Genomic DNA, 23,113 nt, shown 5'->3' with positions numbered 1-23,113 from the left:
TGCTCTCTCTTTCTAAGAAAGAAAGAAAGAAATTACAAAAAAAAAGACAAGAACAAGTAAGTGTTGTCAAGAATGTGGAGAAAAGGGAACTCTGGTGCACTCCCAGGTAGTATATTAGAGCAGTATCTCTTTATTATTTTTTTAAAAGATTTTATTTATTTGACAGAGAGACAGTGAGAGACACATTGTGCTGTATACCTGAAACCATTTCTCAAATTACTAATTCAATTAAACATTTTATTTATTTATTAGATGTAATGTCAATCAGAACGTCTAGAACATACCAAGTGAGGGGAAAAATGTAGAACGACAGGAACTCATACACTGCTGGGAGGATTATGAATTTGTAAACCACAATAGAAAGCCTCCTGGTATTAGCTAGTCAACTGAAGGTGTACATAACCTTGCAGTGAGAGAGAGAACACAAGCAGGGGGAGTGGGAGAGGGAGAAGCAGGCTTCCCGCTGAGCAGGGAGCCCGATGCGGGGCTCGATCCCAGGACCCTGGGATCATGACCTGAGCGGAAGGCAGACGCTTAACGACAGAGCCACCCAGGTGCCCCTAGAGCAGTATCTCTTAGCACAGGCAGGAATGTCCTGGGCATTTCAGAAGATTAAGCATCTTTACCCACTGACCGTTAAAGCCAGTAGTAGTCCCCCTTACCCTGTGACAAAGAGAGACATCCCCACACACTTCCAAATTGGAGCAAGGGACAGATATGTAGCTTTGATTGAGGTCTACTGCCCTAGAGAAGGGTTTCCATTCTCAGTATACTAGTTACAGTTTGAACTGAGTAATTATTTGTTGAAGGGAGTGGTCCTGTGCATTCCTGGATGTTTAGCAGCATCTCTGGCCTGTACCCACTAAATGCCAGTAACACCATGACAAATCATGATAACGAAAAATGTCTCTAGACATTGCCAAATGTTCTCTGGAAGGGCAAAATCATTCCCGATTGAGGATCGCTGTCCTAGAAAAAGCTTTACATATGTGTATCAAAAGATATGTACAAGAATGTTCATAGCAGTACTGTTTTTAACAGCAAAAAACTGGAAAAATTAAAATTTCCATCAACACTAGAATGGGCAAATAAATTGATGTATATTCATACGATGGAAGAATATACAGCAGTAAAACTGACCTACAGCTTCATGCAACAAGATGAATGAATCTTAAGAACATAATTTAAATAAAGCAAGTTGAAGAAAAATATGATTCTTTTTTATATAAAATTCAAAAACAACATAAAATAGTACCTTGCTTAGAGTTCAAAAATGCATGTTAAAATTATAAAGAAAGGCAAGAGGATGGTATACAGAAGATTCAGGATGGTGATTATCTTTGTGGGGTAGGAAATGGTATACAAACATGGAGGAATATGCATGAATTTTAGAGGCAATGGTAATGCCCCATTTCCTAAATATACTAGGTATATCTGGATATTTGTTGTATTTTTTTAATATACCCTCTATACTATATATGGAGATATTCTACATATTTACTATTTTAAAATAAATAAAATGGGGCACCTGGGTGGCTCAGTCAGTTAATCTCAGGGTCCTGGGACTGAGCTCTGTGACAGATTCTGCGCTCAGTGGGGTCTGCTTGTCCCTTTCCGTCTGCCCCCCCCCCCCGCCCCAGCTCAGGTACGCTCTCTCTCTCTCTCAAATAAATAAAATCCTTAAAAAAAAAAAAAAATAAATACAATTAACAATCCACCACTGTAAGCAGAATGCTAAGATTGTTCCTCTGCTTCACACCCCACGGTGTCCACATCTTCAGTAATCTGAGTGTGGATGAAATCTGTAACTTGTTTCTAACCAATGGAATACAGCAAAGGTGAGGAATGTTGGGGATATAATTTAGATCCTTAATGAAGTGACTGTGTATCACTCAAAAGGGAGATTTTTCTGGGTGAGCCCATTAAAAGACAGTCTTGAAGGTGAGAGATTTTCCTGCAGGCCTTGAAGCTTCCACAAATTTGAAGGCTGTGAGGAAATGAGTTCTGCCAACATGAGTCCAGAAGAGGACCCTGTGCCTCCTTGGGCCTCAGACCAGACTGGCCCTGCCTGACACTGTGACCGCGACTATGACAGCATGATCAGCGGAGCCAGCTGAGCCATGCCTGGACCTCTGGCTCATGGGCACATGGGTATTGTCTGGGCTGCCTGCGTGGCCTGCGTGGTCGGTTAAGTGGCGGATTCCTGATCACAGGGTTATGGGAAGGAGCCTCATGACAGGCTCTGTGCTCAGTACAGAGTCTGCTTGTCCCTCTCCCTCTGCTCCCCCAGCTGCTCCTGCGCTCGCTCGCTCACACGCACTCTCTCTTTTAAATAAAATCTTAAAAAAAGGGGGGGGTGTTGTCTTAAGTCACTAAATTTGTGGTGATTTGTTACACAGCACAGAAAACTAAAATACTTTTTATAATCTTTATTCTTAAGTAGCAAGATAACTCAATCATTAATTAGTGTTGGGAAATTTAGATACCCAATGTTGCTATACGGTCCCCATAAGCACAGAATTTGAACTTCTCCTGTTCAGTTTGGCTGAAGCAGGTAAAAAGCAGAATTCTCACAACTGTCCAATCTCATGTTGGGTCATTCATGTGGCAGGAGTAGAAGGTCAGTCCATGCTCGTATCTTCTCAGTTACAAAGACACAAAGCTACTGTCAATCCACACTTGCCAAATGAATGATTAAAATAAATCTTTAAAAGACCCTGATGGTATAGTACAATCAGAAATGTGTTAAGTTCCAAATGACTGTAAGAATCATACTGCCTTCCTCTCTACCCTACTCTCAAGTAGAGAATCATGTCCTGATCTTTTTTTAATCCTCAAAGCAGTATCTGGCACTAGTAAGTGCTTATAGTCTGCTGAATAAAAGAATTCCATTTCAAAAGGAGGTGACGTAAGGCCCAATAACCTGCCTTAGGTCATAATATGTTAACGGCAGAAAGGAGATCAAGACAAGAGGTTTCTGTCTGTCAACTGAGTACTTTCTTTCTATGTTAGAATCAGTCCTTAATTACTGCCAAGCCTCATTAAATACACATACCACACAAATCATTAAAAGACTATTAAATATTCAACAGGATTTTCATAGTATTAATTTTATCTGCTTCGCTGCTGAGTTTGTTTCACAGTTCCAACCATTTACTGTACTGAATAATAAACAATTTTCTGCTCCATGTGAACTAGAAAATGAAATAATTCTACTGATTGCAACCAGTAATTGTACCTTTTGATTTTCTGAGGCATTTATTAGCCTGATACAGGCAACAACACTCTTTTATCAGAATAATCAAGAGAAAAGAATCACAGTAGTCAATGCTACCCTTTAAGATGGAGAGAAGCCATGCCTATATTCCTGTTTTAAAACAGCAGTTGATCGATCAATCCTAGCCAAAAAAAATTATACTTCAAAAGATATGTACCGACAGTATTCTGAATATTGTCTCTTTTGTGACATCTGTTTATTCTTTATTCTACTTTACAGCACTTCTTTTGGGATGGCCCACCATTAAAAATATTTTAGATTATGGGAATAATGTATATAAACAGGTACCAAAAGTTTTATGGTTCCATTTAAATATATACAATTTTAAAAGCTGTGTGATAATACTTACAAAATGTTTAATGTTGACTATATAAACTCTTTACCCTTAAGGGGAAAATAAATCTTTGCATTAATATAGAAAATGCTCATCTTGGGTACAGGTTCTTACTTTGGAATATAACTAATTTCAAGGAAACATAGAAATGTTAATGGTCTACCCTTCTTGCAACCCCTTTACTCTCCTGGCAGAGAAAACAAGAATAGTAGCTGGCTGACTCTTAATTTAGAATAGGAGGATATCACAGAGGGGTAAAAAGTGGGACACTAGCATCCTTGACAATTTCTTCTTTATCTACAAAGCAAGAAACTTTAGCTTCTTAGTGAGTAGCTGCCAGGCATGAAGTGGGTTGTGGCGGGGTTTACATTTGATGGTTGGTTCTGACCCAATACCTCTTATGAACAGGAGTCTGGAAAGGGAAGATCCTATCTCCTACTTATCCTTTCTGCATGGATTCAGTAATCCACCTCATATGTGGTACCTGGTACTTGATAAAAACAAAATGATAAACTTCCATCAATTTATGAATATGAAAAAGTGGGGAAAGGGTTAAGGATTTACTACCATGTCCTATTATTTAATATTGTTAAATGTATTTATCACCAGATTTTTCAAGGTAGTTCAAACAGAAAAACCCACAAAGAAAATTGAGACCATTCTCATACAAGTCATCATCACCAAAGAAGAGTCAAGAGGACTTACTGTTAAGGAAGCAATCCCTTTGTGGTAGAATTTTAAAGACTCAGCAATGCAAGAAAGTGCTGAACTATAGTTCTCCTCCTGCAACCCGGTGAGGCACTGTTCTGCATGTGAGAACTCCTTCAGACTATTTAGCCAGAAGTAGAAATGTTCTGAAGCAACCTGAGTCAGCAAACTCTGATAAAGCTCTCTGGCCATGTCATGGTTACCCTGAAAAAGCGGGGGTGGGCACATGATGAGGTTCTCACACTTGAATTAGCTGAGAGGCAGCTGAAAGACAAACTCAAAACCCTTGGATAAGTTTTAACAACCATTCCTCACATTATATAATTCTTTAAGACTCGGTCTAAGTATTTCTTCAGAGAAAAGATGCTGAGCTGCTTTTACGTAACAAACACCTTTAGTTCTTTTCTAAAACAGTTCCAAAGAGAATATAAATGGAGTTAACTATAATTCAAGTCTAGAATTTTAGTTCAAACTATAGAAAGTGTAAACACTGAGTGTATGTCATTCTGTATGAGCTATTTAGTGGGGCGGGGACGGGCAGGAGACTCCAGCAAGTTCCCTGAAGTGATTATCAGAAGCACTGCACCTGCCTCTGGAAATGACTGGGGGAGGGGAGCTGTTGGGGGGAATGTGAGTGCCACTGAATGCCTGGGGGCCAGGGATGCTCAATATCCTGCAGCACCTGGATGCTTGGGGGTGTTGGGTATAGCAAAGAATTGTCCTACCAATAGAGCTCCTCCTCTATTTGAGAAACGCGGTAAGATGAGAACATGCATTACAATACCTAGAATAATGCTTCTCAAATTTTGCTCTCTGGACTTGTATCCAAAGGATTTCTATACTACCCAAGCTCTATATTTCCTCTCCAACAAAATAAAAATTGGCAGGCTTTCCATATGACTGAGAAGGGAACAGCATACCAAAACTTGCCTCCCTCTCCATGTAAGAATGACAAGGTTGGGGAGAGAGAGGGAAGAAAGATGTGGGGTAATGATAATGGAGGACAGAAATGGTGGGTGGGAGGCGACTGTGGATATGAGAGTATAGGGAAAAATGAAGTGCCACTAATAATCTTCGGCCAGAAAGAGCTCATATTTTTCGAATTCCTGTGGAACTTGCCCCGTAACAACATACATACCATTCTGAAATGAGAAAAGTTAAAAACTTTCAATCCCATGACTAAAACGTACCTCCATGTTTATTTTCAGTTTTGACTAGAAGTCAGAATCACACAATCTAAGCTTTGCTATTTTTGCCAACCTGGGTCCTAGAGAAGGATAATACATACCATTCTGGATGCCTGTCTGGCAATTCGGTACACAGTCCATCCATTGGAGACACTTTCAAGCTGCTGTTTAATTACTGCCTTTACTTCAGCAGATAGTGCTTTCTGACTGGCCACAAAAATCACAGTGGCCAAACTCACCTAACATTGAGCAAGAAGTAAGAGAAATAAGGAAAACATGTAATTTTATCCAATGTCACAGATGACTTTACCCAAAAGGGACAAAGCTAGAGTCCATCAAATTTGTTTTCCTTTGACATTTATTAATTTTCCACTTTGAAGTCACTAAGCAATTTATTCCATTGCTCAGAGCATTGTTTACAATAGCAAATAATTAGAAACAATGCCCATAAATACGGGTAGGTAAATTATGATATAATCACACAATAAAATATTATTTAGTAGAGAAATGGGTAAACTAGAGATACACTTATCTGTATAGATGATTCACACAAAATAGGCAAAGACAGACAACATGCAAATGATTTCATGTAGCAAGATAACATTTATATAAAGTTAAAGATATGCAAAATAATACTGCTTATTACTTAAGATATATTCTAAGGTAGTAAATGTATAACATGCATGGGAATGATGAACATCAAATTCAGGATAGTGGTAACCTCTGGGAGAAGGAAGAAGATATGGTAAGGGAGATACACAGGGAGGTACAATTCAACTAGACTGGGAATATTTTTCCCTTAAGCTAGATGATGGATGCAAATGTTTTCATATTATTCCTTATGTTTTTTGAATACTATGTTTCGTAATTTAAAACTGCCTCATAACAGTACTAACAAAAATAGGATAAAGAACATTAGTTTCCGGAAATGCCGTTTCAATAAAAAATAAACTTCAATAAAATGACATTTCAATAAAAATAAACAAAAAAAATCTGCTTATTAGTATCCTGAGGCTGATACATACAAAGGTCTGTATATATTGTGAAAACTGCATGATGTTATTCCCATGACCACTGCCACTTGGTCATCAGGGTAATCTTTCCTGATAGGAATGAGATGGGGGCAATCTTTTACACAACGCCCCCTGGAGGATAAAATGTAAAATGGGCTTGAGTAAGAAATCTCGTTTCCTTTTTCCACAAGCCCTAAATTGGGATGACCACAATAAGGCTTACACCGCATTTATGCTTATTTAGAATGAAGCCTACTCTTAGCCCTGGAGAACTTTCAACTAAACATTATTATATAGCTTCTGTGCCTTCTGTTTCTAAGCACACACCTTTCTCAACCCCAGGACTATACTGAAATCTAAACTGGATTCTAAACAGGTAAAGAGGTCCTGAATTGGAAAAAAGCAATTTGGGCTAATTTATGGTCACTGTTAATCATCAGGTCTTTAACTTACATTTTTGAAAGTTTATAACAGGGTTTTTAGTTCATTATTTGCTTTGTATAAGAAGGAAAACATTTTATTTTCACTTTGTAATAAAATAAAAATATCAGACTAAGACTTTGCTACACTAAACTGATTTGACAGGGCTTAGGAAGAAGGCAGTTTTAGATCTGAACTAAACAGAGCTTTGTAAATCAAAAGTGGAAATAGTCAAAAGCTCATGGTTCCAATTCTATTCTGACTTCAGCATACTCTTGATCTTACATAATTACTTTCATCTTTTTTAAAAAAAGATTTATTTGTTTATTTGAGAGAGAGAGTGAGCAGGGGGAGGGGCAGAGGGAGAAGCAGAGAATCTCAGACTGGGCAATGAGCATGGCGCCTGACACAGGGCGTGATCTCATGACCCTGAGCCAAATCAAGAGTTGGATGCTTAACCGACTGCGCCACCCAGGTGCCCCAATTACTTTAACCTTTTTAAGTAAAGTCAAACAGTAACATTGACTTCCTAAAGTAATTCCCACTAGACCAGATCTATTCATCCCCAGTAGGTTCAAAAGGCGGCTCTTTACCAGAAGTTCTTGTTGTTTGTCTGTGGCTGATCGTCCGATCACCTTGTAGAGCTCCATGAGGTCCCCAAGCATGCCATCGCCCAGCACTGGCAGCTGCATGGCAATGGCCGCCAGGCAATGGCACATCAGGATCCGCGCAGCATCCTGAGCACTGTGCAGCTGGGTCAACAAGGTCTCAACCACTGACTGGCTAAGGTGAGGCCTGCCCTTGGCCAACTTCACCATACAATTTAGAGCAATCTGCACATTGAATAGAAAATGGACCAGTTATACTGTGAAGGTATTAACTGAAGCTTTAAAGAAAGAACTCAGTACAGTTATTAGGAAAAATCAAGGAATAGGAAAAATCAAGGAAAAGGTCTTTTTGTAGGCATAACATTTTCCTTCATAAGAAACACACCGTGTACTGAATCTTATTAAGATCTACAAATGTGCCAAGTTTAAAATGAAAATAAGTCAGGACTGTATATTAACCACTCATTTCAATCTAAGACTATTAAAAAAAAAAAAGACTTGAAGAGAAAAATCACAATGCTGAAGAGAAAAATCACAATGCTGAAGAGGCAAAATTCATGCCAAATGGGATCTCACCATACTGCACTTTCACTGCTTTTCAAAAATTGCTTCTAAAGTATGGTTTGTAAACTTACCTATTCCAGCATCACCCAGGATGCTCATAAAAATATAGATTCCCAGACCCTACCTATTCCAAACTTAATGGATTAATTTTTTTTTTTTTTAGTATTTGGGTTACTGATAGTTTGAATTTCAAAAAAGGTATCCTAGGTGACTCTTAAGCACACAAAAGTGGGGAAGAAACTCCTAATTTTCTCTCTCACTTCTCACCTGAAATCCAAAAAACCAATTGGCTTTAGAATGCCTATGCAGGGCAGTTAATGGCATCAACTAATATCCCAGCCACCAGAACCAGAAACCAGAAGTCCTCTCACTTCTACATAGCCAACTGATTGCTACATCTCGTCATTTCCACTTTTGTCCAATCTTCAATATCTACCTGCTTTCCATTCTCTCTACCACAACATAAATCTCTCCCTAATCCCAGTCTCTTAAAAAGATGGGCCCATTAACCCATCCTTCACACTAGAGCCATGTAGCTTTCAGTATGAGTTAGGAAGACACAATGATGTCTTCAGAATCTGACAGATCCAGATTTGAAGATCAGCTTGCCCTTGATTAGCTAGGTATCTTTCAACAAGTTATTTTATCTTTCTGAATCTTAATTTCCTCATGAGTATTAAAGGGGGAAAATTTCACTGGATGGGTTTTTGTAAAGAAGGAAAGAAATGTATATACAAGTTGTCAACAAAGTTGGGCACATAATAGATACATTTAAATAACAATAATTACAAAGAAGGTCACAGCATGTCCATTACTTTAAAACTTTAGTATCTCCTCACTACCTATAGAAACAAGAAAAAGTTCCTTGGCATGATATTTGATTATACTCCATGACAGAGCTGCAAACAATTTTTCCAATCTTATATATTATATCATCTAGCCACAGTGGGTTATTCACCATTCTTCCAACATAACAAGTACATTTCCGTTTTCATGCCTTTAGTAGCAGTAGTCCCTTGGGTTCAAATGATCCTTCCTCAGTGTTGAAATTCTACACCATCTTTCAAGGCTTAACTCACATGACATCTCCTTGTGCAAGTCTTTGCTAACATCCTTAGCTGAAAGGCATCACTCCCAACTCTGTCCTCTCATTAGAATTGCACTTGTGTTTGTACTACACCAAGGAACTTAGTGCGTTCTGCTTGCTATTCTAGTCCCTTAGATAAATGTCAGTATTCTCTAGATGGGAAACTCCTCTAACACAGGGACCTTTGTGATCATCTATATATGTCCCACTGTGTTCAGTCCAGTGTTTTATTGATACCTACAATTGGTGGGAAAAGGATTTGGTTTGTTTTCTTTCTCTTTCTCTTTTTTAAACTTTTAAATAAATTTATTGTGGTTCCAAAGGGATTCCGGGGATGAATCACTTGCCAAACACATGTTGCCTACTTCCCTTCCCACCTCTTACCAGCTTTTATTTAATGGTATTAATATCTTTACTGTTCATCACTATGACATCAAACCTTTCCTTAACATGCTAAACTAAGTAATGACTTCCTTCAAATCACACCTTAGACAAGCTATCGTTCTTATAATCTCCAATGTCTACCTAGTAGCTTTCTACTTCTATTAATCCCACTTTTCTTAATTTTTACCATCACAAATTATATTTCATATTTCACTCCAGTAAGAGTAGTCTCATTTCACATTTTGAAAGTCTTAAATATCTCTAGTATCTTAAATATAATAAAAATATAATAATAAACCTTAAATATCTCTTACCAGTGTCACCTCAGATTATAAACTTCCTAAAGTGCAGGAGCTCTGCCTATTTCCCTTTGCTTTATATTGTCTAGGACCTTCATATGTATTTACTACAACTTAATAAACACTCTCAACTGATGGCAAAATAAGCCAAAGCTCAGATTTTTACTTTGTCTATCCTTTGGAATAACAATGGTCAACATGATAGTTTTGAAAGTGAAGATCAAGGGCAAATGTTTGTTTGAACTGGAGTTGACCAACCACTGCCCTTTGGCCAACTCTGGCCTGGCTTTATAAATAAAGCTTTATTGCCACACCACCACGCTGCCTATCCGTTCCCTTTCACACACTGCCGATGGCTGCTTCATCCTACCACTGCAGAACTGAGTAGTTGTGACAAAGAGTATATAGCCTACAAAACTTAAAATATTTACTATCTGGTCCTTTATAGAGAGATTGCCAATCCCTAGTTTAGGCAATAAAAACAGGCATTATATTAAGATAAGTGATATTTTCACCTTTAAAGTGGCTTGAGCACCTGGACTATCATCTTGACTACAAAGTACCAGAAGGGATTCCAGGCCAAAGACAGCATCCTGTTCCAGTGCTGAAAGGTCTAGAGGAAAAACACTAAGTTTTACAGTGGTCAAGTAGAGAAGATTAAATACACACACACACACACACACACACACACTTAGAAGAAAAAACCATTAAGGAGTCGAAGATATAAGAAACACTGTTATGTGTAAAGTTAACCTTCCTGAAAAAGTACACGCGCCATTACTTCTGAAATGTAAAGGCTATCTTCGGACTTCTATTTTTCCACTACTATACTGACGATTCTAAAAATATATACATTACATCAAACTAAAAGGCTTCTGCACAGCAAAGGAAACCATCAACAAGATGAAAATGGGAGAAAATATTTGCAAATTATGTTTCTGGTAAGGGATTAATACCCAAAATATATAAAGAACTCATATGACTTAATAGCAAAAAACAAACCATCCAATTAAAAACTGAGCAGAGGACCTGAAGAGAAATTTTTCTGAAGAAGATATCCAGATGGCCAATAGGTACATGAAAAGATGCTCAACACCACCAATCATCTGGGAAATGCAAATCAAAAACAACCATGAGATCTCATCTCATACCTGTTAGAATGGCTATTATCAAAAAGACAAGAATTAACAAGCTGGCAAGGACGTGGAGAAAAGGGAACCCTGTGCACTGCTGGTGGGGATGCAAACTGATGCAGCTGCTCTGGAAGACAGTGTGGAGGTTCCTCAGAAACCTAAAAATAGAACTACCATATGCTCCAGCAATTCCACTTCTGGGTATTTACCCAAAGAAAATGAATATACTAACTCAAAAAGACATATGCACCCCCATGTTCATTACAGCATTATTTACAATAGCCAAGATATGGAAACAACCTGAGTCCACCAGTGGGTGAATGGATAAAGAATGGTACTGATACACAATGGATTATTATTCAGCCATAAAAAGAAGGAAAACCTGCCATTTGAGACAACATGAATCGATCTTGAAGGCATTATGTTAAGTGAAGTAAGTCAGATAGAAAAAGACAAATACCATATAATGTCACTTACATGTGGAATCTAAAACAAACAAGTGAAGAAAAACTGAGCTCATGGGTACAGAGAACAGATTGGTGATTGCCAGAGACAGATGGTGGACAGAATGAGAGAAGGGGGTTGAAAGGTGCAAGCTTCCAGTTATAAAATGAGTATAGCATGGCGAGTATAGTTAATAATACTGTATTTCATATTTGAAAGGTAAGAGAGTAGATCTTAAAAGTTTTCATCACAGAAAAAAATTTATAACTATGTATGTGACTGATGTTAACTAGACTGTGGTAATCATTTCACAATATATACAAATATCAAATCATTATGTCCTACACCTGAAACTAATATTTTTAAAAAAAGGTATGTATACCTATGTTCAATCAAGAGCTACAGCCACAAAGGTATAAATAAAGCATAGCTGAAAACAGTGTCACCAGCTTAGCTGAGGAAACTACTAGGAACAGCAAACCATGTACTACCTTCCTAACCAGGCATAAATCTTCCTAACCAGACATAAATCTTCCTCACTAGATATAAATTTTTAATCTTCCTAACTAGGCATTAATTATGCTTGTCCATTTTCACCTACAATGTAACTTTCTAATGAAAATTGAAACCCTTTTAGGAAGTAATGAAAACCCCACATAACCTTATTAATATTTTAAGTCAGACCACAAAGAACAAACCCCTTAAGGTGTCTCATGTAATAGCAGTACTATAGCATCTTTCTACTACCTTAGGGCTCGAATTTCTCTAGAAGTTCTAGAGAATTCTGAATATATTGTTAACCATATTAAGGTTAATATATATGAGGTTTGAGAACATACAGTTTTCTGTTACATGGTAGAAAATACTCATTACTATATCAAAAATAAAACAGGACTAATTATTCAAATAAGAATCAGCATTTAAAGAAGAATTTTAAAGGAATGTCACCTGAGTTAGTGTAGGGCTTGACAGTGTTAAGTCTAGTGAAGGTCAGGGTGCTAGGAAAAAATAGGTACTAGGAATGAGCAGTGCTGACGTCTAGTGTGGTAAGATCCCCACTTACGATCCTTAATGAAGAGCAAAATAAACACCGAAACAGAAGAAACATCCAAAGTACATTTCTGTTTTTGAACACCAGCTTTAACTTATGTAAGCCTTTAGGTCAAAAATATTAGAATACAATAAAATATAAGCATTGTTTTCTATTCACATCCTACAAAACAAAAAAACAAAATACATTTCTGTTTTGAATACCAGCTTGAACTTATTCAAGTCTTTAGGTAAAAAATATTAGGAATAAAATAAAATATAAGCATATTTTCTATTCACATCCTAAATTATACAAATGAGCTTAATGCTTTAAATACCTAGAGACAAATTCTAGGCAAATTTAATTCATATTACTCTCTTAATTCATTTGCCCCTAGGTGAAACTATTTGTTACTTAAGCCCCTTGATAACTTAAGGTACTTTCTTCCTCAATTTTCCAGGTTTTTGTACATGCAAACAAATTGTCATACCACAGGGCAGTCAAAAGTGATCCGTATCCACAGCACCATGCATGCAAAGTGAAGCACTGGGAGGAAATGTGCAATGCTCTATGAAACCTTTCAATTTCATAATCCCAATCCCAAGGTCCTCATATATATGTTTTTATTTTTCATAGGACTAAGTAGTTTTGAGAAAACCTGCTCTAAGTAGACTTTAGAGGCAACCGATAGATAAAAGCATATATGCTAAAAAGAAGAGATTAAACACACACACACACACACACACAATTCCACCCAAACTTCAATCTGAAAGTTTATACATAGTATCAGTCCTGATCAAACTTACCTTTTTCTTGACAAGAGACTGTTATATTAGTTAGGACTCGTACTCCATGAGCTGCAATGCCCCTGTTATTATGGTAACAGCACTCTTGGGCTAATCTGACCAAGTCAGAGGATCTAGGGGAAGAACCCACATTTCCTAAACAAAAAGAGAAAAGTAGCACAGACTTAGTCCACTTATAAAGTTCAAAAGCAGTTCAACATATAGGTTCATTGTTCCATCTACTTGTACTCGAGTCATCATCAACATAAACCATCATTCCTGTCTCTCCTGTCAAGGAACTTAGAATAGGTATGTCCTAATAGTTTATAATGATTGGGATCTAAAATAATATAGGACTTTGCCACAAAAATATTAATAAAAATTGACTAAGGAACACAGCAAAGCCAAAACAACTAAAGACCGTATCTTGGGAGTGCAAATGGATTCTCATTAAAATGGAAGTCAATTTTAGGCCTCTTATCAGATAAACTTTACCTTCATGAGAGGAAAGAAAAAGAGAAACAAAAATTTTAAGTTTGCTTTTCCCACCTCAATGGCTGGCAGATAGTTATACTGCAAAAGGTTTACACAGAATTCATGGTTTTATTTATTTTTATTTTTTTAATTAATTAATTAATTTATTTTTTTAAAAATATTTTTATTTATTTATTTGAGAGAGAGAATGAGAGAGAGAGAGCATGAGAGTGGGGAGGGTCAGAGGGAGAAGCAGACTCCCTGCCGAGCAGGGAGCCCGATGCGGGACTCGATCCCAGGACTCCAGGATCATGACCTGAGCCGAAGGCAGTTGCTTAACCAACTGAGCCACCCAGGTGTCCTATTTTTATTTTTTTTTTAAAGATTTTATTTATTTATTTGAGAGAGAGAGCGAAAGAGAGAGCATGAACAGGGTAAGGGGCAGAGGGAGAAGCAGGCTCTCCGCTGAGCAGGGAGCCCGATGCAGGGCTTGATCCCGGGATTCCGGGATCATGACCTGAACTGAAGGCAGATGCTTAACTGCCTGAGCCACCCAGGCGCCCCCAGAATTCATGATTTTAGAACTGGGAAGGATTCTGGAATCACATGATTCAATGCCCTATTTTTACAAAAGAAACTGAAGCCCAGGGTTAGGGGTAGGGCATAACTAAGATTTTAAATGAGGGACTTGATCTCAGGACCCTGGGATCATGACCTGAGCAGAAGGCAGCCGCTTAACCGACTGAGCCACCCAGATGTCCCTGCAGCAACTTTTAAAATTCACACTTGAAATTCTGTAATGTAAGGTTTACGTTGTGACTATTTTTATTTATAGTAGAGAAACTCTCAGGTATAAGTGAATGAACTTTAACAAGAATCAGGAGATTAAAGCTTTTCAGCTTTTTAGCAGTCTCTTGTTCCTACCTTCCTTTTCCATTCTTGCTTATTTTTCCAGAATTTCCATCAATTTCAACCTTGCCTCTCACACCAAAGGTGATCATATTTTTTGAGGTTGAAGGGGACACGATTCCTAATTACAACAGGCATAAACCAAGACCATCCCAGGCAGTGGGGGACATGTGTTTTCCAGTTTAACATAAAAGTACTAGCTCAGGTAAACCCTCAGTGTTTTTAAAATAGGCAAAATAGGGGCACGTGGGTGGCTCAGTCGTTAAGTGTCTGCCTTCCGCTCAGGTCATGATCCTAGGGTCCTGGGATAGAGCCCCGCATCAGGCTCCCTGCTCAGCCAGGAGCCTGCCTCTCCCTCTCCCGCTCTCCCTGCTTGTGTTCCCTCTCTAGCTGTCTCTCTCTCTGGTCAAGTAAATAAATAAAAAATCTTAAAAAAAAAAAAAATAGGCAAAATATTAGAAAAGTTTTTTCAAGACTATGGAACTTGTATTTCCTCCGTTCTGTGTCTTGCCCATATGATTTGGACAATACAGACTCATTAATAGATTTACAAACATGTTTTGCAACTTGCATTTTTCCTTTTTTCTATGAAGACTCATCATAGAAAACCTGGAAAAAAATCAAAATTTAAAAAGTCACACATAATCACAATAAGTAGATAATAGCCAATATTCTGCCTTTAAAATATATTTTGCAGCATTTTTCTATGTTTACAGTTTTAGGGACAAAACTATTTTTAATTTAATTTTTTATTTATTTAAAAATTATTTACTCAGATAAATTCACCTGGCTTAAAAGGTTCAACAAATAGTAGAAAAAGCTAGAAAGTCAGTGAATGGAGAGTATTCCTCATGCACCCCATGTTATCATTGTGTATCATTCCAGAGGCTATACATTTGCAAGCACATACATTTCTCTATTTTTTTTCCTTTTTCCACAGTTTTACATCTTTCTTTATTGCCTTTTAAACATATCATGTAGATTATTCCATGCCATATATTCTCTTTAATAAATGACACTGACTTCTACTGCAGTTGTGTATCATAATTTCTTTAATGAGATCCCTATTGATGGATTTTTTTTATGCTACTACATCCCTGCTGACGGACAATGTTTCGCTATTACATACTATGATGCTATGAATAACCTTATAGATCTGTCATTTCTCAAATGTGTGAATATATTAGTAGGTTCAATTCCTAGAAGTGGAATTTCTGGGTCATTTGTAATTTTGATGGATATTTCCAAATCACCTATGCAGACATTTAATAATTCACAACCCCACCAGCAATGAATGAGTGGCTGTTCACCCACACCACTGTCAACACAGCATGTTATCAAACTTCTGAATCTTTGCCAATCTGATGGATTGGTAAAGTATTTCAGTGCTGTTTTATTTGGCATTTTCTTAGGTATGTGTGATACTGAACATCTTATATGCTTAAGAGCCATTTGCTAGTGATCATTTAGACACTAAATTTAAGTTTGTTTTACAAACGATCCTGCTTATATTGAAAAAATCTAATCAATGAAAATATACTTAAACATTCACTATTGCCTATGGAAATAACCTAATTTTGGAAAATCCTTGACTTTAATTTCTTGTGAACATTACCTAGTCTGGTTATTTAAGCCTTTTGCTTAATTCCATATACAAACTGCAATTTAATAAAATTTAAAATTCAATAAAAGGACGAAGCTCGAGAATTGCTTGAATATTATAACCTGACAGAGGCTTACAAATGACTTTGGAATTAAAAAATAATGAAAAAGAAAGTCATTCTGCTTCTAGGCCCGTTTAGTATAAAAATGAACACTGGATCAGAACTTTTGGGTTCAGGCCTAGACTAAGGCATGTCATTAAGTATGTGATTTTGGACATATCATCGAAACTTTGTAAGCCTCAATTTTAATACTTATAAACTCCTTTCTATGTGCCTTGCTTGAAAGGCTACTTGTACAGAAGCAATGAGACCTTCTGTGGGAAGACACTTACAAATTATAAGATACAATGAATACTCTTGCAGCTCTTTTAAAGTAGGATGTCAGTCAAAGATATTAACTATAAGCTGAGAAACTGAGACTGGCTGATTTATGCAGGAAAAGAATTTCTCAAAAGTACAATGGGTATATGATAGATTATTGATAAAAAGGGCTGTGATAATATATCCGGTCCCTTGTTGGCATGCCCCTTTGCAATGCAATTTTCTAATTCCTTGCCTCAAGAGGTGTTTATTTCCCCACTTATCCGGGCTTGGCCGTGTCACTTGCTCTGGCTATTGAGACATTAAAAAACACGCAAGCAAAAGACTAGGAAGAGCTTATGTGCTGGTGGCTTCCTTCTTTGGCTCCTGCTAGAACCCTGAGATCATGATGTAAACAAGGCTAAGCTAGCCTGCTGAGGCACATGGAGGAGAACCAAGCTGCTCCACTGAAAGCCTTTCAACCTCCAGTTGGTGAATGAGGCCTCCTTAGACCATCCAGAATGGTCAAGGTTCGAGATGACTGCGGTCTTTTTTTTTTTTTTTTTAAAGATTTTATTTATTTATTTGACAGAGAGAGAGATAGTGAGAGAGGGAACACAAGCAGGGGGAGTGGGAGAGGGAGAAGCAGGCCTCCCGCGGAGCAGGGAGCCCGATGCGGGGCTCGATCCCAGAACCCTGGGATCATGACCTGAGCCGAAGGCAGACGCTTAATGACTGAGCCACCCAGGCACCCCGAGATGACTGCAGTCTTAAGAGTAAAAGCCCACGTGAGATTGGGAAAAGCACCCAGCTGAGGTCAGTCAAAATTGCTGATATGCAGAATCAGAGCAAATACAATGGTGATGGTTTTAAGCCACTAAGTTTTTTTTAAGTATTTAATTTATTTATTTGTCAGAGAGAGAGAACACAAGCAGGGGGAGTGGCAGGCAGAGGGAGAAGCAGGCTCCTGCTGAGCAAGGAGCCCGATGCAGGACTCGATCCCAGGACCCTGGGACCATGACCTTAGCTGAAGGCAGACGCTTAACCGACTGAGCCACCTACATGTCCCTTAAGCCACTAAGTTTTGAGGTGACTTATTGCAAAGCAGTAGATAACTGACATAGAAATACCTCACAGAATTACTGGAAAGCCTAGAAAACTAAGTTCAGAAAATGGACAGGAAAAAGGCCAGCCTAGTGATCAACCAAGATCACAGCCCGAACCACGCACAGAATTAGTTCAGGGAAGGTATTACCTCCTCGATGTCACGGCTTATACTGCTGCCAGAGGCACCATGACAGAGCAAATGCTCGCTGCTAGGGCGGACCCCGGAAACGGTGCGGCCGCGGTCACTGCTGTAGCGCTAGACCGGGTTCTCCCACTTCCCTACTTCTTATCGTTACTGGCTCCCAATTCAGCCTGTGGTATGACATGAGCCTTGAGTCCAGGCCACATGTGTGCGCCCTAGCTGGCAAGGAGGCCTGGCAAACAGAGTGCCAGGTATTTTTATCTTCCTATCAAGCCTTATATATATGGCAGGGAATTCCCTCTACCCAGTTAAGTTCACAGGCTGTGAAGCCATAAAAAGGACAAAGGGTCATGGTAATTCTTAGCTACTTCAATTCAAATTAATGGACTAAAATAGGAAGCAATACAGATCCCACAAAACCTGCATTAAAACAAAACAAAACACTTTAGCTGTGTCTGTTAGGTAAGCAAGCTCCTCACCGGGCATTCATTAAGGCATTTTGAAGTTAAACCATCTGCAATAGGCAACTAGGAAAGCGTTATTGAACTGGGGTAAAGTTTTCTTTTAATCATTTTCCAGAGAGATAACACATACCTAAAAGCAGGCATATGACATTTGCTTTTAAAATTCACCACCATCTGGCCTTTGAAATGTACTTAAATCCAAAGGGCACTTTGACTCAGAGACATACAAAAGCAAACGAGCTATGTTAAGTATCCTCAAAAATATTCTTTCACGTACGTATAATTCAAAATAGGGCAAATCTAGAAAAAACAATACCCTTGAATTATGATCAAGGATGCAAAATATTATGACCACAGGCATTAGTGAAGAAATCATTTTCAGATAAGTCACTGGCATATAACAGAGTACAAGACTGAAACTGTTCTGGATTCTAAGGCTTTACAGAAGAAACAACCTGAACCATCAACATGAGAAAAGGGACTAGCACATTCTCCATATGTCCTCTCCCTTCTTCTCCTTACCTGAAGCTATGCTGAAGTAATGTTTGATGGCAATGGTCCCTGACAGTGTGGAAAGGACAGACAGCATCCCGAGTTTCAGGCTGTCATAAGGAGTCTGGAGGGCACATTCACAGAGTGCCTGGAATACAGAAGAAAAGGGAACACAGAAGTTGAAATATCTTAAAACTGTCCACTTGTTTTAAATGTTCTGGCTTTTAGAAAAATTCTGTCTACGACAAAAAACTTCACTCAAACTGCCACAGCCAAGAGGAACATCAGGAGACACATTGGTGAAATTGAATGCAGTTTCCTAGATGGGACCCTGGAACCGAAAAAGGACCCTAAGCAAAATTAAAGCAACCAGAACAAAGAGTGAACTTTGGTTAATAATAATGATGTACCAACATTGGTTTATTAATTTTAACAAATGTGCTGCACTAATGCCAAAGACCAATGACAGGGGAAACTGGGTGTGGGGTGTGTGGCAACCCTCTGTACCATCTTTTCCATTTTTCTGTAAATCTACACCTGTTCTGAAAAATAAAGTCTATTTAAAAAAAAAAAAAAGGTCAGCATGACTGATTTTTTATTAGGCTCACTGGAAATTAAGTATTATTCAGTCCACACAAGCAGAACCTCCACTGTACTTCACTTCATGGAGAGATACGAGTATTAGTTCATATATCTATATTTTTAAAAAATAACAGAGCATGGCAGTCTATCTTGTATGTAAGTGAATGCACTGTCTATCCTCCTCCATTTCGGATCATCCACTCTACTCCTGACTAATGTGGTCTGAAGACCAGAAACAAGATGCTCGTGTTTCTTTCAGTAATGTCAACTATGGGTAAGTGCTCGTACTACAATGACTCTTGCCTTATCCTGCACCTCAACTCTTAGGACATATCATATAAGTGGTCAAATAACTGCCCCGCTAAATTAAACTAATTCCCATTCTCCCACAAAGACAAAGTTTCAGAAAATAGCAAAACTTAAAGACTAGGGAAAAAATCAAAAATAAAATTTCAGAAAGAGTTAAACAATAGATTTATTATGTCCCAGATAAGAATGTCAACACAATCTTGGGAGTGGAAAGGTTTACATAATCTGTTTCTAGAGATCATATGGAAAAATCAAAATCAAAATATATCCAGAAAAATTCTGATGAAGTATAATGAGGGACAAAACAAACTCCACTAAATATAAAATGTATAATAAACCTACAGAAGTCAAAGAAGTTTTTTCTACTCATGGACAAAGAAATCAATGAGAGCAAACTTGTTCCAGAAATGGATTCAAATACACAGAATTTAATATACGCTAATGGCATTTCAAATGAGAGGGACTTTTCAATAAACAGCTCAAGGACAACTGGCCAGCCATCTGGGTAAAATAAAACTAGACTTTTGTTTCTTTTTAATGGCAAATAAAAACTAAAACTGTAAGAAGTACTAATAAGGGCTAATATAGGAAAAGAAAAAGTAAAAAGGTATTTGACAAATCTGGGAAAAATGTTCATATCATGTAAGGTCAATAAAGGCCCAATCACCTTCGTACATAAAAAGTTCTTACTAGCAAATAGGCAAACAACACAACAGAAAAATGAGTTCACAGATAAAATTTATACAAATGCCTTTTAAAAATGAGATGCTAAACTTCACTCATAATTTGAAACATTTAAAATAAGAGATTTTTTTCACCAGACCGGACAAGAGTGAAGTTTAATAGGACACAGTACTGAAAGCTGTGTGGGCCAACAGTTGCTATCACACCACCGGCAGAAAGGTAAAATGGCGTAAACCTCATTAGCGGGTAATTGGCATTACATATAAAAACTTTAATTGTATGTATTATTGGACCCAAGAAATCCTCTTTTAGAAATGTATCATCATTGTGAGCAATGATGATTTTTTATTTTTTTTAACAAACTCGTCAATTAGCAGTGTAAACAGTGACAGTAAAAGTACTGGAAACAACTCTAATGTGCAGTACCACATAACTGGTGAAAGAATGAAAGCAGATGTAAGTATTAATGCCACATGTTTCCCAAGATGTACTATGAAGTGATAAAAGGTTCAGAACGTGCATAAACTGTATTTTCATTTTCATACAGAAAATAGAAAGGACATACACATGCTTGTATATGGATGACAAAATTCAGAAGAATACATAAGAAACTAGTAACACTGACCACCTCTGCAGGGGACAGCTGAGAGAAGAGATGACTTATAAGACAGACGTGTTTTCACTCATTATGCACCTTAAACTCTGAATTTTTTATCAGGTGCATGTGTACTTTTTCAACTGAAAGAAAACCCTAGCTAATAACAAAAACCGCAGCAGGAACAAATAATCATGGCAGGAATGGAAATGGCCTTGAAAGACAAAGTAGGTTTCTGGTAATGGAAGGGAAGACAGTGATGGAGACAAAGCAAACAAGAAGTGTGGCGGTTAGGCCAGATTATGGAGTATTTATCTGTGGCCTAACAGGAGATATGTCCAAAAGGGACGAAGGGCAAGACAGAGAAATGCTGAACAGGGAATATTAGGCCAGATTAAAGTTGGCCTTGAAGTTAGTCAGAATAATTTAAGTTTAATGGGAAAAGGAAAAAGGAAGCCACTGGAGAGGATTATGTTATCGAAAGCATTAGGGAAGATTATTCTGGCAATGATAAACAGGTGAGGGCCACAGAGCCAACCTATAGCCTAGGGCATTAATCCAGGCAGGTGGTGATGGACTATGGCCTGAACTACAGCTTGAAGGTCTGAATGGAGAGTAGAGGGTGAGTATGAGAGGCGTTTTGAAACTGATGACATATAAGGGAATCAACAAGAAGGATTCAATAATTATTACAAAATTTCAAACCTGATGACCAGAGAATGTTGACTCCATTTATGAAGACTGAGAATTTATGGAGATAAGCTAATCTCAGAGGAAGGACAGAAATAGGAAGAGATATGAAATCCAAGAAGAAATATCTACCAGGCATTTGGAACTGACATGTAACAGATTTTTAACTGGAAGACTTGCATCAGAATTCTGGCTCTACCACTTACCATCTCTGTGATCTGAGCCAATTACTGAAATCTCTGAGTCTCAACTTCTTTGTCTGTAAAATGGGGGTAAAGATTTATACAGAACTGTTTTCTTTCTTTTTTTTTAAGATTTATTTATTTGAGAGAGAGAGAATGTGTGTGAGTGGGGGGAAGGGGAGAGGGTAGAGAACCTTAAGCAGACTCCCCGCTGAGTGCAGAGCCTGACCCCGTTCAAGCGCATGACCCAGGAGATCATGACCTGAGCTGAAATCACAAGCTGGATGCTTAACTGACTAAGACACCCAGGCGCCCTGCAGAATTGTTGCTTTCATATAAAACATCTCTGGAAAAACATATAAGAAATCAGACACTGGTTGCCACTGGGCAAAGGAGTGAGTGGATGGCAGAAGAGTAAGTGGGAAATACTTTATGATATATATCCTTTTGCAGCTTTTGAATTCTGCACATGAACATACTGGCATAAAAAATAATTTTAAAATAAAATATAAGTGGGGGTAATGACATTTATTGTCTGTAATAATAAAAAGCTCCTGAGAGTCAAAGAGCTTTGCAAGCCCTACAAGCTACTACCCTGAAGAGCAGTTCAGGGGAGGAGCAAGATGGCAGAGGAGTAGGAGACCTGGATTTCGTCTGGTCCCAGGAATTCAGCTGGATAGGGATCAAACCATTCTGAACACCTACGAACTCAACAGGAGATCGAAGAAAAGAAGAGCAACAACTCTCTGAACAGAAAAGCGACCACTTTCTGGAAGGTAGGACGTGCGGAGAAGTGAATCCGAGGCTATATTCGGGAGGATAGACGGCGGGGGAGGAGGCCTCCGTCGGCCGCTTCTGGCAAGTGATAGAGCAGCGGAGCACAAAATCGGAACTTTTAGAAGTCAGCTCCGCTGAGGGACGTCACTCCAGTGGCTAAGTGGGGGGTGGAACCCTCATGGGACAGTGTGGTCTCAGGACCCTCGGGGTCACAGAAAGACCAGGGATGCCTGAGTGCGACAGAGCTCCCAGGTATCAGACCGGGGAAGCCGGCTGCAGAGACGGAGCCGAGGAGCGGGCTCTCAGCTCGGGGTTGCCGTAAACCATGATCCACAGCACAGTCGGGCCACTGCTCCTCCAGCAGGGACCCAACAAGCGGCAGATCCGGGGAGACTCCCCTTCCTCCCCCGGGAGGAGCAGTGGGAGCGCACTGAAGGGATCTGCTGGGTTTGGAGACTCCACACGGGGT

At 38.5% G+C, this 23,113-nt stretch overlaps 1 protein-coding gene across 2 annotated transcripts in view; it reads right to left on the bottom strand.

The window, feature by feature from the left end:
* Nucleotides 1-23,113, bottom strand: part of INTS7 (integrator complex subunit 7) — a 90,784-nt gene that overhangs the window by 25,076 nt on the left and 42,595 nt on the right. Inside the window, exons 8-13 of one of the 2 annotated variants that reach the window (XM_081824834.1) lie at nt 18,856-18,973; nt 13,295-13,429; nt 10,397-10,494; nt 7,533-7,772; nt 5,608-5,745; nt 4,317-4,523 (exon numbers count right to left, since the gene is read on the bottom strand). In XM_081824834.1, coding sequence (XP_081680960.1) covers nt 4,317-4,523; nt 5,608-5,745; nt 7,533-7,772; nt 10,397-10,494; nt 13,295-13,429; nt 18,856-18,973 — 936 coding nt within the window. The remainder of the gene's footprint in view (nt 1-4,316; nt 4,524-5,607; nt 5,746-7,532; nt 7,773-10,396; nt 10,495-13,294; nt 13,430-18,855; nt 18,974-23,113) is intronic. The other variant, XM_081824835.1, reaches the window with a different exon arrangement.

The sequence above is a fragment of the Leptonychotes weddellii genome, chromosome 6 (genome assembly GCF_054177405.1).
Source record: "Leptonychotes weddellii isolate Sample4059 chromosome 6, ASM5417740v2, whole genome shotgun sequence".
Taxonomy (NCBI): domain Eukaryota; kingdom Metazoa; phylum Chordata; class Mammalia; order Carnivora; family Phocidae; genus Leptonychotes; species Leptonychotes weddellii.
The sequence above is the reverse complement of the archived record's forward strand: the minus strand, read 5'-3'. Positions and strand labels throughout refer to the sequence as shown.